Raw genomic sequence first — 16,614 nt, forward strand, 5'->3', positions numbered from 1 at the left:
AGCTTAGATTTTCGTTACCATTGCCATTATGAAGTTTATCTGTGCAAATAGAAAATGTTTTGGAACTTCTTCTTACATTTGCTAACTTGCGGTAAAGAATGTTTATTTTCTGAAATAGTAACGTCTTTTTTCTGAATATATCAGTCACATGAGTAACAACGTTGCATCTCTAACAATGAGATCACCCTCTAGAACACTAGCTCCAGGGTATCGAGTTTTCTTGCCGGTCAATGGCAATGCCTTTTATTGATGATACACATGTTCTTTTGCTGGATTGATCAACGGTAGGCAAAATGATTCAATAATGCTTGAGGTAGACGTATTGCCTAAGTGATCTTGATGTAAGATAAGATAGTTATAAAATATTAAATAAGAAATTATCTTACTTTCCTTAACACTGTGAGTTGAAATGCTGTATTTCATTTCTTTGGAGCAATTTTTGTGATCCTTAGGTTAGTTGCAATAAGAATATGCATAAAACATCAAGACATTCTCACATCTCTTTTAACGATGAATTTCTTATAACGACAAAAAATTCTTCGACGACAATTGGAAACATGATATAAATGCAAAACTATTTTCAAGGATAAAATCTTAATTGATTTCAGAAGATTTCGTTTTCCACCATAGATCTTCATTAGACAGCTAAAACTAGGGACGCTGGAGAGGGGGGCGCGGGGGGTCAACCACCCATGTTGCCTTTTGATAGGAGGGGCAAGGGGGGCTAAAGCGCTCTTTTCATAGAAGTGCCCTTGACGCCAGTCTTTTGTATGAAATTTACGAGATTCATATGAAATCCTGACTGTTGTGCCTTGTTTATGACGACATTTCTCGAAACTCGTGAATAAATTTCTTATGGCAATATTTAGCCGATTTTTGAGATACCGACAGAAGATCGAAAGAAAATGACAGTTACGGAAAAATTGTTGATAGCTGGGAATTAATTTTTTCAAATGACCTTTTACTCAAGCCCGCCCTCTTGTCCCTTGATCGTTCCGGCGTCCCTGGCAAAAACTACATATCACAAAACCACAAAACCCTTTACATCATTACAGTTGAGGTAATTCTGAGATACCTTCTATGCAAAAAAGATATAACGGTAAATTAACGCTATTTTAGAATTTGAGAAGAAATATAATTATGTGCTCAACATTTCTCAAGGCCTTGTCCGACATTTACCATTATTTATTTCGATTAAAACAAGCAAAAATTAAGTTGACTATAAAATCCTTTATAATAATTAAAACTGGAGTAATATTTTGTACAATAGACTAAGGATCTAAAGAGCAAAAATTGATCACAAAGCCTGACTAAGACCTTTAAAACAAGAAATAAAAAAAAATGATGCTCCACAATAAGTATATTCACATTTACATATTCCTCCCTCTCTTGAATGTCACGAAGCAAGAATCTACATTTTCCTAAGACCCTGTTCCAAGAAAGTGCCCAAAAAGCAAAATAAACAGCCTAGTTTAACTTCAGAAAGCAATCAAGGTGAAAAGAAAAGGAAAATTAGGCTTTGCTAAAGGCCTCATTTACACATTTTCTGTAGTTATACATCAAAAGCTTCACTATCGATTGTCTGTTGCATACTCTTTGGTTCTTTTATGATTCTCGCTTAGAAACTATAACATCAATGAATAGACTTCAAAGCTTGTATTACGTTGGCCTCTTAGATTGTAGCTAATTAATCTTGAAAGTACGCACGATTTCCTAAAGTATTTTACATAAATTTCTTGTTTAACAAAGCAACAAAATGAATAATGGTTTTATATAATAAGTATGAAGAGAAAATTATCATATAGAAAAGCATTAGGATTTGATACCGCTGATATGAAGTAATACCTCATGCATGTTTTCCTCAAAATTATGATTTGATCCTTCAAATGTTTGGATATTCCTTATCAATGTCTTTTTATCAAAATAGTTCACCTATCGGCCTTTTCAAAAGTTTAAACCAAACTCACCCAAAATTGTCTCTTCTGGAGAATCTTACAAACCATTCTAAGCTCTCAAGGAAACTGAATTAGAAAGTCAATAACCCACTCAAGTTCCAAGCTGTGTGGTGTAGTGTAGCGTTTTACAAACTATATCTGAAGCAAACTCTATACCTTCGATTGATCTTAAAGGGGATGGAAAATAAAAGTGATAGTGATGGCAACTTTGGATTGGCAGCTGAGAGAAGAAAGCAAACGAGATTTAAGAAGAGATAGGAATAAATAGCAAAGAATATACCAAGCAGAAACGAATTGAAAATGTTTGAAAGGTAAGAGGAGGAAGTCATAAATAACATTTATATTGTTTAAGAGGAGGAAGAGAATTGCAAATATCAGAGAGCGAAGGGGGATGGAAAATAAGACTGATACAAGGAGCAGAGAAATAAAAAAGATGCGATAAAAAAATAAGAAACAGTCGTGCATTAATGATTGCAACTTTTCGTAGGCAGATGAGAAAAGGAAAGAAAATATAACATTTAAGAGGAGCAAGTACAACCTCGAAAAAATGTGTGAAAGGTAAAAGGATAGAGTAGCAAATAGTATAGATATTGTTTTTAGAGGAGAAAAAAAGCAGTAAAGACCAGAGAGCTATGTGGGATGAAAAATAAAAGTGATACGCGAGGCAGAAAATTTTAAAAATATAACAAAAATACTAGAAAAAGTTGTGCATTAATGATTGCAACTTTGCATAGACAGATAAGATGCAAAGAGGCAATTTTGATCGAACAATTAGAATTTTCGTTTGAATATAAATTTCTTTTTGTGCCGCAAATAAAAGCTTTAAAAACAAGAATTTTTCTCATTTTATTTTCTTTGTATATCTGCAAAGTATGGTTTAAACCTCTTTATGGATCAAAGATTGTAGTATAGGCAAGGCTTTAGAACCAAACATTTTCTATCGAAATATTGCAATTTTGACAAGCCTATTGACTTTGTTTTTTGACGCAAAAAGAAGCCTTGAAAACCGCACTTTTTCTTACATCATTTGTTTGGGATGTTTGGAAGGTATGGTTTGCAACTCTTTATAGTTCAAAGAGGGTTGTTTACGCAAGGTTTTAGAACAAAAAGGTTTTGATGGTGTAGGCAAGGTTTTGGGCCAAAAAATGTTGACTTAAAAAAATGAATTTTGATAAGCCTATAGACTTGGCTTTTTGACGCAAAAGGAAGCTTTCAAAACTGCAAATTTTCTTATTTTATTTGCTTTGGATATCTTCAATGTAAGGTTTAAAACTCTTGATAGTTTATATAGAGTGGTATACATGGCTTTTTGAGGGAAAAGCAAACCCTTTGTATCGAAAAATTGCAATATTGGTAGGTCTTTAGACATTGATTTTAAAAGAAAATGCAATGCTTCTAATATCAAATGCTTTGGTTTTATGCAAGGTATTGTTCAAACCTCTTATAGTTAGAATATGTAATTGTATAGGCAAGGTTGTGAACCAAAAAAATTGATCTAAAGTAGCAATTTTGTTAAGCCTATCGATTTGATTCTTTGATGACAAAAGGAAACGTGATATTAACTGCTTTCAATTTCTTGAAAATATGCTTCAGATCTCTTTATAGCTCAGAGAGAGTAGTATAGGTTAGATTTTGAAGCCAAATCATTTTGCTTAAAAATGGCAGTCTTTGTAAGCCTATAGACTTGGTGTTTAAAGAAAAAATTGAACCTCAAAAACTGTCATTTGTTCTTTTCGCTTTGAATATCTTTAAAAAAAGGTTGAAAATTTTTGGACCAAAGACATCTCATTGAAAAATGGCAATTTTGATAAGCCTAATTTTTACCAAAGAAGAACAATAAAAAGCTGCATTTTTCTTATATTAACTGTTTTGAATGACTAGAAGATATGGTTAAGACCTGTTTATATTTCCGGAAAAAGCGAAGTACTTGAGCTCATTACACAAAACAGTGGTGGTTTTTCGACTAATTTGTGTACGTCGCACATTTTCGTTTCACCTTTGTACCGTAGATAAATAGATATAAAGCTATAGAATCATTTTAGTGTCAAAATTCTATTTGAATGAAGAATAACGATGTTAATGCAATGTGCAGAAATTATGAACAATTTCGCCTTTTATGATATGTGATTTGTTATTTTCCTTTTTGGCTGGAATTACAGAGTACCGTGATTGATTTATTAAATGCCCCTCTGTAACAAGGCCTCATCCCAATAGTCGCCCCTCTCTTGAAAGCCAAACATGTTAATAAATATACGGGCGTTTAAATAACTAAACATAGAGTTAAGACGCTCTTTTGTCATGTCATTGTCGTGTATAAAATACGTTGTTTACGACGATACTTAAAGAAAGAAACAAGAAAAGCTATGCTTTGATGAAAGTTATTTAATTAAAAGAAATTAAGAGGGTCCGTCTACCTTCACCTTTGGCTAGAGTTGATGATATCTTGATTTTGAAATCCAATTGCAATTGCATTATTTATGTTATTCGTTTGCTGGAAAATAAAGAAAATACTTTTAGTTCCAAAGCTAAGGACTCAAACCTTAAGGAGCACCAGAAATATATTTCTTTGTTCTTTTACTTTGATACGATAAATGAGTTTGCACTCTGGCATTTATCGGTCCTAATGAGTTGCAAGTATGGTGACTAGCATCTGATGCTTTGTCTATATTGCTTTACAGATGCTCATACAAGGACAGAAGCAGCCGGGGGGGAGGGAGGGAAAGGGGGGCGGGCGGCGGCCTTTGCCCCTCCAAAAAACTTAACTAGTATTAGTAAAGTATATCTATTTTGTAAAATATGGCTGTTTCTACACTTATTGATCAGGGCTGGCTTAATCAAGGAATAATCAAGATAGGATCTTCATCATCTTACCTCTCACCCACATGCATCACATGTGTAAGGACATAGAACCCGCACTCGCTCCAAGGTGCATGCTCTGCGCTTGTTCAGGTAAGCACAATTCACTGCTGGATTATCATTGCCTGAAAAATTGTACTCAATTTTAAATCTTTAAGTTGATTTTAGATTCTTAGATATTCTTCAAGTAACAAGTCCTAAGAGATACCAGGATGATAACGATTTAATAGTAGCAAGAAACTTATTTTCCATTGTCTATTTAAATGAACGAGGACTGGAAAACAGCATTGAAATGGAATTCATTAAAGTCGTCAAAGATCATATTTTAAAAAGGTTTCGGAAGATTTTAGCTTCCTCGAAAAGATTTCGCTAGAAAATTGTTTTCATTTTCTGACAAAAAGCAAAAATATAGTTTTTATAATCTGACAAACAGCTTCATACTAGTTTCAAGCAAGAGGCAGAATATGCTAGAGGAGCGTCATACCAAATAGTTTTCAAATGTTAAAAGCCCGTGCCAATTCAGTAGCCATGTCATTGATAACTTTATTATAATATCTAACTAATAATTAATAACATCTTCGACTTTTCTACTCTATTTGTCTACTCCACCTACGTTAATGTCCTAATCAATAGGGGGAGCATTCTTATTTTATAATGCCTTCGTATATAATGCAATTAATAACAAGCTTTGCTAGCAAATGTTGTTTCTATAAACTGTCATACATGGTTTGCAGAATCCACAAGTTTTAGGGCACCAGAGCCTCATGTGTTTCTCGTTGGCTTTGCAAAGACCATCAGCCTTGAACTGCGGACAATTGTATTGCTGTTTAGGGTGATCAACGCATTGCGGGTGTTCTGTAGAAAAGTAAAGTAAAATCAGCGTTAGCAGAAGAATTTTTCATTCTTTATCTTCTTAGCTGTCTCAGCTATAAATTCTTAGCCTTAAAGGCTCTAAAAACATGAAAAGAAAAATTGCAAATACAAGGCAAGACAAGACAAGAGTTAGGGGAAAGATGGATTTGGCTTTTAAAAATAGATTAAAACTACCTTTTAGAATTAAGCATCCTTAAAAAATTTATCTTCAACATTTTCGCCATCAAAGTGTTTGGTTCTCTGACCGTGAAGATAATTTTTGGGCTTTCGTAAATATTACACAAGATGTTTCTTTAAAGTGTAAACTCGAAAATCTGTCCAAGGTGTTGAAAAGAACGCGTCGCAATTACACACATCCCTTATGTTTACTATTTAAATTGTGCGACTATATCAAAATTTGGATTGATCTTACAAGTTACAGTAAGGGGCTTATTACATGAAGCGGGCTGACCCGGTTGTCATGGCTTGCTCGGTCATACGGGCTGCGACTTCTTAACGATTATATGGAGAACGCAAGCCCGGTCTGAAAATTGGCGGTAAAAATTTTGGCGGGAGAATTGAGCTGGCTTGGCTTGATTAAACATGGCTGAAACGCTCACCAAGAAACGGTTTTCAGCTATAAAAGGTTTGATTAAATAGTTTGGGTCTTTTACATTGTGATTTCTTGGGCTTCGTGGTTTGATTTATGTCTTTAAGCCCGATAGCGTATGTGCTGTTTAAGTCCGTAGCCCGAATTGCCGGGCTGGCCCGGCTTGAATCGATTACATGGTCAAAAACATCCCGGTTTGCCAAGATCACAGCTCGGTTTGCCAAGCTAGCCCGGTAGGAAGAAGACGGGATCCCTTCTAACCGTGCTAGCCCGTTCTCCATGTGATTAAAAGTTTGCTAAACACAAAGCATGCTATTGGTACCGGGATCCCACCAAAAATGTTCCTCCTCGGAAAACCGGGCCAGCCCGCTCCATGTAATCAGCCCTAATCTACACTTCTAAAATCAAGATAGTATGCCAAAAACGATCATTTATGAATTTGTAAGAGTAAGAGCACAAGGTTATTCTAATAAAAGTGATAGCTTATAAAGTGATCATGAATAATTACAAAATTAACAACAAGGAAATGGAAATAATATACTCGAATATAGATGAATGCAAAATTGATGGAAATTTTGGGGCTGTCTTTGAGAGGGGCAGATAGGAAATCAAACCATTCATTTAATAGCACATCATATCCTCTTTTGTCGCAGATATGACTTTTAAAGATACCACGATGAGCTTCCACGAACATTTGTTCCTATGTGGACAGCATGTCATTGTCTTTCTATTTCACAATAAATCCTTATTTTCATTTTACATTTTCGTTGCATAATTGATAAAAGTGACGATTAATTCAAGTTCTCAAGTTTGGCTAGCCGGCAGACACATTTACCCCATTCAAAGTGTCAATAACGGCTAACGTTCAATCTACTCGTTCAATCTTCAATCTATGTCAACCTCAATCCACACAATTTCAGCACGAAGTAATCAATGTTTATTGAGGGTATTAAGAATGAACCTACTTCCACACATTCGACAGGTTTTCGGGCAGAACGACCGTATTTGCCTGCCTTTGATACGTTCTGGGTGATAGTCAGTGCAGTCCCCTTTGAACATATTGCAAAATGATTCGCTCTGTTTATCTTTACATGCTGAAAAAAATATAAAAAAATGCTCTTTACTCAATTTTAAATGTTGGAAACGTGCTTTAAAGCTAGATTGCTTGCCCAGATGTTAATTAATAAACGATTGGGAAACCTTTTTGCGTTGATCCAGGTAGATCGAAATAATCAAACCATTACCTAATTTGCAATGAAGTCTTTAAGAAAACAACATGCATACTAGCCTTGTTCACGTTGCAAGCAAAAAAGGATTGAAATTATTTAAGTATCAATTTTTCAGGAAAACGGCCAGGTAACTTTTTATTGGATTAGATTTTAGGAAGCAGCAATAAAACATCTCACATGTGTGCTGATAAAATGAAAGATATTCAGGCCAAAGTCAATAAACTGTTTCTCAAATAAAAACCTATCATTTTGCGTCAGCTTGTGGTTAAGTTGCGAATTTACTTTCTAGTTAAACGCTTTCTTTAGACAAGTTAATCACCCTGACAGCAACTTCGGTTCTTTAACCGGCCGTACAGCCTCCATAGTAGAAGCACATCATTAACTATGATGGATAGCAACCTAGCCAAACCATGCAAACTATGATGGATAGCATAAGAATAGTACGTGGGCACAGGCACCGCGGAGCATTGACAAAAATTGGGGGGTCTAAAAAAAGTGGGGGGGGGGCTAAAACCGTATAAAAAGAGGTTTTTCTGGAAGTTTGATACTTAATATTTGGCATTTTTTGCAAAAAGTGGGGGGGGGCTAAGACCCCCCAGCCCCTCTCCTCCGCGGTGCCTGGGGCAATACCTGTGAATAAAGCTATCGACTTACGTGGGCAATTTTCTCTTCCACTTCCAATAGGAGCAGATGCAGGAGTTGATTTATCCCAGCAGCAACCGAACTGTGTGGACAGACACGGCGGAGGAGCAGGTGCTGTCAATCAAAAAAAAATTGTTATCATTAGCAACACTGCCACAAAAAGACCTTATGCACATAGATATGTTTATGGGTTTACAATAGAAAAATTTCCAAATCCATACAACAACTTACGGCCTCATTTTGAAAATTTTTTCAAATTCTTTTGTACAATGGTTTTGAACGCAGATTCAGGATGAGAGCAAGCATATTAGTCTACTAGGAAGTTTTCATTATGATATTGCCCAAGATGTATCACAAACAATACGAAAAATTGTATCTAGCCTAAAATTATGTTGATAAAACCAAACCCGAGCTTAAAAATTTCGTACAATGAAGTTTGGAGAAATTTTCAAAACAAGGCCATAAGTCAAATTGGTGTATTGCCATTTTAGTAATCCACAGCGCTTTTCAGTTTGCCATGCCATTCTCAAGATGAAAGGTTTTAGATTTGTTGCTGACACAACCAAAATATGCAATCTGCACGTGCAGTCTATGGAATTCCTTGTCGTTTCAAAACAAATCCAATTTTCCTGGACAGCGACCTCAAAGATGACAGATTTTGTTCCAATGGTCCTTCTCTAAAATACTCATATTACACTAAATAACATAAAATAACTTAGTCGATGATATTTGACTTCATAGCAAATAATTCTTAAGCTAATTAACGGGCAAAAATTTCATGCTTCAAAGAGCATATTAGTGATTTTGAACCGACTTTGACCTTATCGAGACTATTTGCTATCTACCAAGGCAGTTTTTCTTGGTTAATGTCTTCCCTAGTTTGGTTCATGCCTTTGGCTATAAGGCAGCAAGGAATTCTGTATTTTGACGAAACTAATTACGTCATTCCTTGTTACAACATCAAATGACTATTACCAAATTTTAAAGATCTTTGCATTAGCAGTTTGCTTCTGAAACGTTTTCTTGGTATCAATTTCAGGCATTTACTTTTAATCCCAGCCAAAAGTCCTTCCAACACCAGCCAAATTTGCTAATGTTTTTGCTTAAAAAAAATTAACTGATTTCGGTAAAAAAAGACCGACACCGCACCCCTCCTCCCCAAAGCAATTTTGTTTCTAAAGTTAAAAATCATAAGTATCTTTTAGGTTAAAAGAAAATGTCCCCATTCTTATGTTCATCTGAAGGAAGATCACTTCCACTTGACTATACAGACCAATTTACCCTTGCATGAAATAACATTGTTCAGAGGGGGAGAACGGGATGCAGTACATCAATGTCTAAGGGTTTAGCAAAGTGTACCAAAACAATTGGTAGGCACTGTTTGTTTTAATCATCCTTGTAAAGAGCGTATTTAATAGGTCCGTTGTTCTTGCAGGCACTTTCTTAAAACTTTTTGAAAGGAAAACGAAAATGCTTAGATCCGTAAAATTCCTCAAAACAAATCAAAAGCTTTAGTAAAAAATACTATGCATTTACACCATGTAAGGTTTTGTTGAATGCAAAGTAAATATCAACCCAAGTTGTTGTTGGTATTTCTATTAATTGCTTTTCAAAGCTTCATCTTTCTTTTGAGTTCTTTTGAAACCAAGTGTACTGGAATGTATTGATCTATCACTCTGGTAATACTCTATGTTAATAACAACTTTCCTCATAAAAGCAGTTGAAAAGTATAGATTTTCTTTGCTTCGTACTTTTGTCCTTTTGTTTCTACTGTCCTTATTCACGGTGTCCAAAGATACGATAGCCACATTTCTAGGGCTTTTTAAAAAATTTTATTTACCTTTTCCACAATATTCGCATGTTTTAGGACAATAATGTCTCATCCTCTCCTTGGCAAACTTGACATGGCAAGCTCTTTTTCTTTTCTTGCAAAAGCTCTCACTGAAATCAGCACCTAATAGAAAAATAAAATTTGTTGCTGTAGCAATAAGCTCATGTTTGCTTTTGGGGGCATTCTGGGAGGTGTTAAGGAGAAAGCTCCCCCTCGAGGCATTATTCACTCTAAAAATGTTCTAAAATCGAGGTTCTACTCTAAAAATGTTCCAAAACCTGCAAATATGAACTATCACTTTCAGATAAATCACAAATTACTTTCGTGTTATTTCTAACATATATTCTTCTTAAATGTTTGAAGATCGAATTTAAATCCTTCTTCAACTATCACACAAGAAAATCTTTAACCACCTCTAGTTATAAATTCATGGATTCTCTTTACTGGATTGTCAATATTGCGATTTCACTGATCTTGCAAAATATATGACTGTCAATGGATTCCATTCAATAGAAGAAAAAAACTATTGCAATGTTTTTTTGTCGGCATCCTTGTTTTTTTGTCTGATTATCAAGCTACATTTCCCAAGTCAGAATTTATTAAGATAGAAAACGTTTCTGCATCCAACCTGGATATGAATGGCTACTTAAAAAACCATGCCTAAACAAAAACACATTTTGTTTAAATTGAAGCTACATTTAAACCCTTCTAGCAACTAGTGCCAGGACAATCAAAATTCCATTAAGATGTAAAGTTGCAGCAACTTTCTAATCGATATCAGCGGCGAATCTAGCCTTAAAATCTGAAGGGGCTAGCCGTGGGCCAAGTTTGAGTTAGAAAAGCCTTTTCCCTACGCAAAAGGGGCTTACAATAGCGCACCCCATCCTAAGAAGTGTTTTCTTGTGAAAATATATAAATAGCAAACATAGAATAAAAAGTAGTTGTAAGAATGAAATTTTTCTAGTAACTTCAGGAAGAAATCAGAATGTCATTAATGTATGACAATCTCAATTGCAAACCAAAATGGTTATCAGGGATCTGAGCTTGATAAATAAATGCAATAAAGATCGAATTGAGCAAAATAAAAGAGAGCAATTCCAACAATGGCAAAAAATGATTATGGAAAAAAGCATCAAATTATTAATAGTAACTTTTGCATAAAACTAGGGAGCCAAGCAAGGCCATGAGATTAGGTCGAGATTTTGGCAATATATCTAAGATTCCTTAAACAGTTGCACAACATTGTCAATCTTTTTTTAGGACTTAGGAATTTTTTTAGGACTTTGAAACAAAGAGAAAGTTTCATAACGAAGAAAACCCAAGGCATTATCTACCTTTGATTGCAGAAGGAACAAAAAGAATTTTGAACTTTTGCCTTAGCATTACAATCTGCATGCCTCTTACAATTCAAAAATTATTCCTGTTTAGATACAAGAATGTAATGACATAGCTCGGGGTGAAAGTTCAAACCAAAGAGGATTTGCAACTATATTCTATTAAAAGAATAGAAAAGGCTTGTTTGGGAGTTCAACAGAAAATGGTGGAAATAGAAGAAAAAGCGGACTTCAGTGACATTAACATTATATTTTTCAAACAGAATCTTATCCCAAAAACTTTAGTATTATCAGAAGTTGAAAATGAAAGTGAAAATGAAAATGAAAACTTTTATTATCAAGCAAACATTTAAATTGGTTTTTCATATAATTTTCAATATGAATATTAACTTTAAATCAGGTGGGATTTTTTTAAAACAAAACGTGACAGATGTTGATAAAGGTTTATCATTAGATATGTTGCTTTCTAACTTCAAATTTCAAACAAGGTAAAAAGCAACAAAACAACCAAACTTACAACAGACGAGACATGTTCTGGGACAAAACTTTCTAATCGCTGGCGTGGTGCACGATATCAAGTTATCCAGACATTTCCTTTCATTGGTGTTTGTGCAAGCAGCTGCAAAGAATGAATTATGCAAAAAGTAAACATCTTTATTTTTACTCATCTATGCCATTTCACACTGAATACAGTAGATGAAAGTAAAAAAAATGTCTGAATGAATAGTAATCTAGAATTTAAAGTTGGAGAAAGTCTATTTTGCATGCAAATATGCTGTCTCATATATATATTTATATATATATTATTTCTCTCCATGGTTAAAAAGCTGGCAAAAATCAAGAGCTTGGCAGTTGACGATACAAGCATCTAGAAGTAGGCAAAGAATTGCTAAAATATCCAGTTGTTTACTATATCAGGGCATTGGTAAGATATTTAAAATATTTTGATGCAAATGTTTATGTTGTGAATGTTTCTCACTTTATGAAGTCAGCAAATAGTTGCAAAGCTTCACATTAAATCACTAGCTAGAATTAAAATGGGTTCTGTCTTACGCTGATCGTTCTTATCTTCGAGCTCTTGCACATCAGCTTCAAATTCAAGTTCATCGTCCAGGGCTTTCTTGATATCACCCGATGTCTTTGTTGAATCGACTCTTTTTGACTCAGGTTCTGGTTGTAAAAACAAGCACAATAAGCTTCTTTTATGTTTCATGTTACACCCAGTGTAAGAAGCCCGATGAAGACTGTCAACAGTGAGAGATTTTCTGAAAAGGTATCCCACTTTCGAAGAAAAGGAAGGACCCCTTCAATTTTTAATTACCCAACGTCCCCTGCAAGCGGAGAAACCCTTTTCTCCAATCAGCCTTTAGTTCCTTTTAAGGCAAAGCATCCCATTTCCTACCATTCCAAGACAAATTTTGCTGCTCCCTGCCATGTTTACCCTCTCTCCTCCGTGAATAAAATTCACACAAGGGCCTGTTACAGAGGGGTGTAAATGTTTCTTGGCGATTACAGGGAGAAAAATAGCTACCAAAAAATTCACGAATCTCCTTTGCATATAACGAAATTTTAAGTTCTCCAGACTATAAAGATCAGATTTATGGAAACTGATATATTCATTAATTTTGCTTTAGATGCATTTTATTCTTGAACAGGATACAAATTAACATGCAATTTTGACAACTGAAGCAAACAAATGCTTGTAAAAGAAAAAGAAATAATGCAAAAATATACTAGTCGTATTTTGAGGGGTGGTCAAAAAAGAAAAGATTTGTTTCCATTAGGGCTATTTGCCTTAATTTTTAGGAATTTTCAAACCAGACATAACTTAGTAAAGCGAAAAAAGTAAAAACGGAAAGTTGTTTGGGGAAAGCTTTTCGATTTAATATACTTGCAGTACACCGATTTCATTTCTTCTCTTAGGGCCTGGCCTTAGATATTTCAATTAGTGGAAACTATAGCCCGAAACATTCACGGCGAAAGATAAATAAACAAATACACTTGTTTTTTAAGAGTAAAATTTGAGGATAGCATTTTGAAACACTTTAAAGATTGTGCAAATATCATGACGAAAGGGTTGATATCATTAACTCAAATAACATCGAGTTTAAACTCTAAAGAAAGGACGAAATAGATACGCCTGCCTCCACTTGAGCTTAAAAGATACGCCCCGACTTGAATATCTGATCTGAGCTTAAATATGTAAACTGTAGAGAATATTTAGACTTCTTTACCCTACTGATAGAAAAATATTGGAAAAATATTTAAAAGTTGAAATATTAAAGGATAAATTATTTCCGAGAAAAAAATAAAACCATATATATATATTTGCAAATAAAATTAAAGACAAACGACAGACGAGAACGTGTGTGTAAGTGTTGCCAATAGATTACATCAATAGGTAAAAATTTGGTCACAATTATGGTCGAAAATAACAAGGTGAAGAAAGTTTGGAAAAGTTGGTAATACTAAATTTGTGGAATCATAGATTTAATTTTGCGTTGGCTTAGTGGCATTTTTGGTGAGTATTCTTTGTTAGGCACGCCAGAGCTGGGGCTGCCCCAGGGCGGGGGGGGGGTAAGAACCAGATTTCTTGATTTTCTTATGCAAAAGGCAACGCTCTTGTCTAGAAGTCTGGCTTATTTTAACTTTTAAAAAATATCGTGAAAAACAGACCTTGATAATTATCCACAATGTCCTTCAATTCCTTGAGTACATCGGTAACTAAAAAAAACATACGTAAGAAAATTATCCGTAGATGAAAAAACCTTTATTGACTTTTCAAAGGACGAAATCGACGGTCAGGACGACTTCAAATGCATTTTTTACGAGCTACTTTAATAATATTGTTAAAAGCATAAATTCTGCTGTGCATGGTATATTTACTTAATTCATTTAAATGTGTAGTTTACTCATTTAAACATTTAAATATTAGTACTGAAATTTTCGATTGCCCTGAGCAGATTTTCGAAGATTCATTGTTGAGTCACGAGAACTGGAACCTCACATAAACATGAAAAGTTTTTATCTTGACATTTGGCAAGTAGTTATTAATTGTGCTCAAAGAGGGCGTTTTCGGGCACCTTTGTTGATAAAGATCCCTGATATATTTAGGAAGTGATATGCTCCTGGTTTATGTTTAAAAAGCCCAATTAAATTTATTCATTTGCGAATTAAAATTTTTCAATTTACATTAAAATTAGTCTAGCAAATTGATAGTCAACTTCCCTATTTCCTAGGAGGGCTGAGCCCCCAAAATTTTTGTCAGCAGGAGCTTAAGCCCCGGAGCTGCCCCTAAGTTTGCGCCTATGGAAACAGGCCTTCACCGCGTGGCATGTGCACACACAAAATTACTCACGATTTCTACACCCCTGCACCTACTTTGATTGGCTCTTGCAAATACGTCTTCTTATCGTCTAAGATCTTCTGGAGAGCTGCCATTCTTTGAGAGCTGGATTGTAATACCTACGCTCGATGTAAGCCGGAAATTGTAATATCTTTTGGATATCTACCTTTAAGACCCTACCTTTAGTAGAAGGGGATTCGCCAATTCTTTTGCCGTCAGGAAAGAAAGGATCTTATCGGATCAAGTTTTAGATTACACATTCAAGAATCATTCATAAAGGCTGATTTCCAGGAGGCGAATTTCGCAGCGAAACCGCTAATGAAGGTATCAAGGCATGCGCAGTTTTGATTTTTGATTTCGCAGCGAATTCGCAAGACTTTTTCTCGGCGAAATATTTCGCAGCACCTAATAACCAGTCAAAGCAAAAGTAAATTTTCTTGATTTGTAAGAAAACAATCTTGGAACATTCGCCATGCGTGCAGTTCTGAAAATGGGCGCCTCAAAATTGGGTTTTGGGGAAATCAATATATAATTTCGCAGCGAATTTGCAAATCAAAAGACAATTTCGAAGAGAATTCGCAGGGATTTCGATGCGGAAATGGCATTGTGAAAATCAGCCTTAAAGACAATCTGTCACGACGTTGATTGGTTATAAGAACAAGGGATTTTTACTGTTTCCAGTCCCCCTTTAATTTATCGCATTGTAAAAAATATGGCGGAGCGCTGGAATCGTGTTTAGGCTATTGTTCCAGCTATTGTTCTCGTTAACAAATCCACAACGAGACAGATTGCCTTTAAGCTTTTTAGATAGAAGCTGCTGTCTCGGCTTTCTAAACAGCCAAAACTAATTCTTAATCAAAATGAAATGCAAATTTTGTAAAAGTATGAGGTGCATATGAATTTTGTGGTTTGTCATCAGTGATACGCGTTGGCTGTGACAGAAGATCAACATCCAATGATGGCAATGCAAGATGCAATCCAAGAAAGAAGTTGCAACGAAACAAAACTATCTATTTTACAACGGCCACTGCTCCGTGGAGATCAGAGACATGATCCTTGGTCCCCTGAGATAAGCACGCAATACAAGACACTCTTTCACACAAAGAATGTGTAAACAATTTGGAGGGATGCAAGCCCCTCTATGAACAATAGAAACTACAGCCTTGTACGAAACTCGCACGATTCTAAAGATTTGCGAAGATAATCAACTACATGAGTAATCATCAACCAAATGAGGAACTGGTGCATCCTTTAAACTTTTTCATTTTAATAGGTATTCTGGTCTTGTTGGAGTTTCTATATTCGATCAAGCTTCGTATCTAAAATTGTCTATTTCAACCGTTCCGTAATATAAAAGCTTCACATGAATAAAGACATAAACAGAAGCTCCAATTTGAATATCAAATAGCTTACTTTTGTTATTTTCTTCAGCGCCAAATAACGGGCAGATTGCGGATGCTGCGATGAGCGAAACAAGCAATTGAACACCTTTCATAATGGCAGTCTTGCTTCTGCTCTTCCTTCTGCTGAACCTGATGCTGCAGACTGCGATGCCGTATTTCAAAGAAGCCACACCTGGACTGCTCTTTTTGTTTTTAAAACTTTCAAATAAAAGGCTAAACGAATTATACCGTATCCGTGCGTTATCAAAAAATCTAATCTGCGAATATCCACCATTAGCGTATTGCATTCAAATAAAAACAATTTCAGGTAGATGCATTTTTTGTAGAAATTCAATGCCTTAGCTTTCAATAAGTAAGCGTGCATTGAAAACATGTCTGATCCCCAAATGAATTATTCACACCCAGGTAAACCTATTGTAAACATGGCTATTTGATAATGTTGAAGGCGTCATTTTCTATAGATGTTCACGAAATCTCGTTTTTTATATATTGCATTAGCAATCATTGCAATCAATGAGATGCATATGCGACATTGGACCGTGATGCATTTCCGGTC

General features: G+C 35.1%; 1 protein-coding gene across 2 annotated transcripts; it reads right to left on the bottom strand.

The window, feature by feature from the left end:
* Positions 1–4,322: 4,322 nt before the first annotated feature.
* LOC135693756 (uncharacterized) lies at positions 4,323–16,267 on the bottom strand. 2 transcript variants are annotated; one of them, XM_065212320.2, is made up of 10 exons: positions 16,069–16,256; positions 13,986–14,033; positions 12,363–12,479; positions 11,827–11,928; positions 9,985–10,098; positions 8,157–8,258; positions 7,239–7,367; positions 5,535–5,666; positions 4,827–4,936; positions 4,323–4,446 (listed from the first exon to the last, which is right to left on the bottom strand). In XM_065212320.2, the coding sequence occupies exons 1-9, from the start codon at positions 16,148–16,150 to the stop codon at positions 4,830–4,832; spliced, it is 933 nt and encodes a 310-aa protein (XP_065068392.2). In that variant the 5' UTR covers positions 16,151–16,256; the 3' UTR covers positions 4,323–4,446; positions 4,827–4,829. The 2 variants fall into 2 exon arrangements, with proteins under 2 accessions (XP_065068392.2, XP_065068394.2); XM_065212322.2 differs by lacking the exon at positions 13,986–14,033 and having other exon boundaries at positions 16,069–16,267.
* Positions 16,268–16,614: the final 347 nt, after the last annotated feature.

Source organism: Rhopilema esculentum, chromosome 11, assembly GCF_057945365.1.
Source record: "Rhopilema esculentum isolate cy_ngs chromosome 11, ASM5794536v1, whole genome shotgun sequence".
NCBI lineage: Eukaryota > Metazoa > Cnidaria > Scyphozoa > Rhizostomeae > Rhizostomatidae > Rhopilema > Rhopilema esculentum.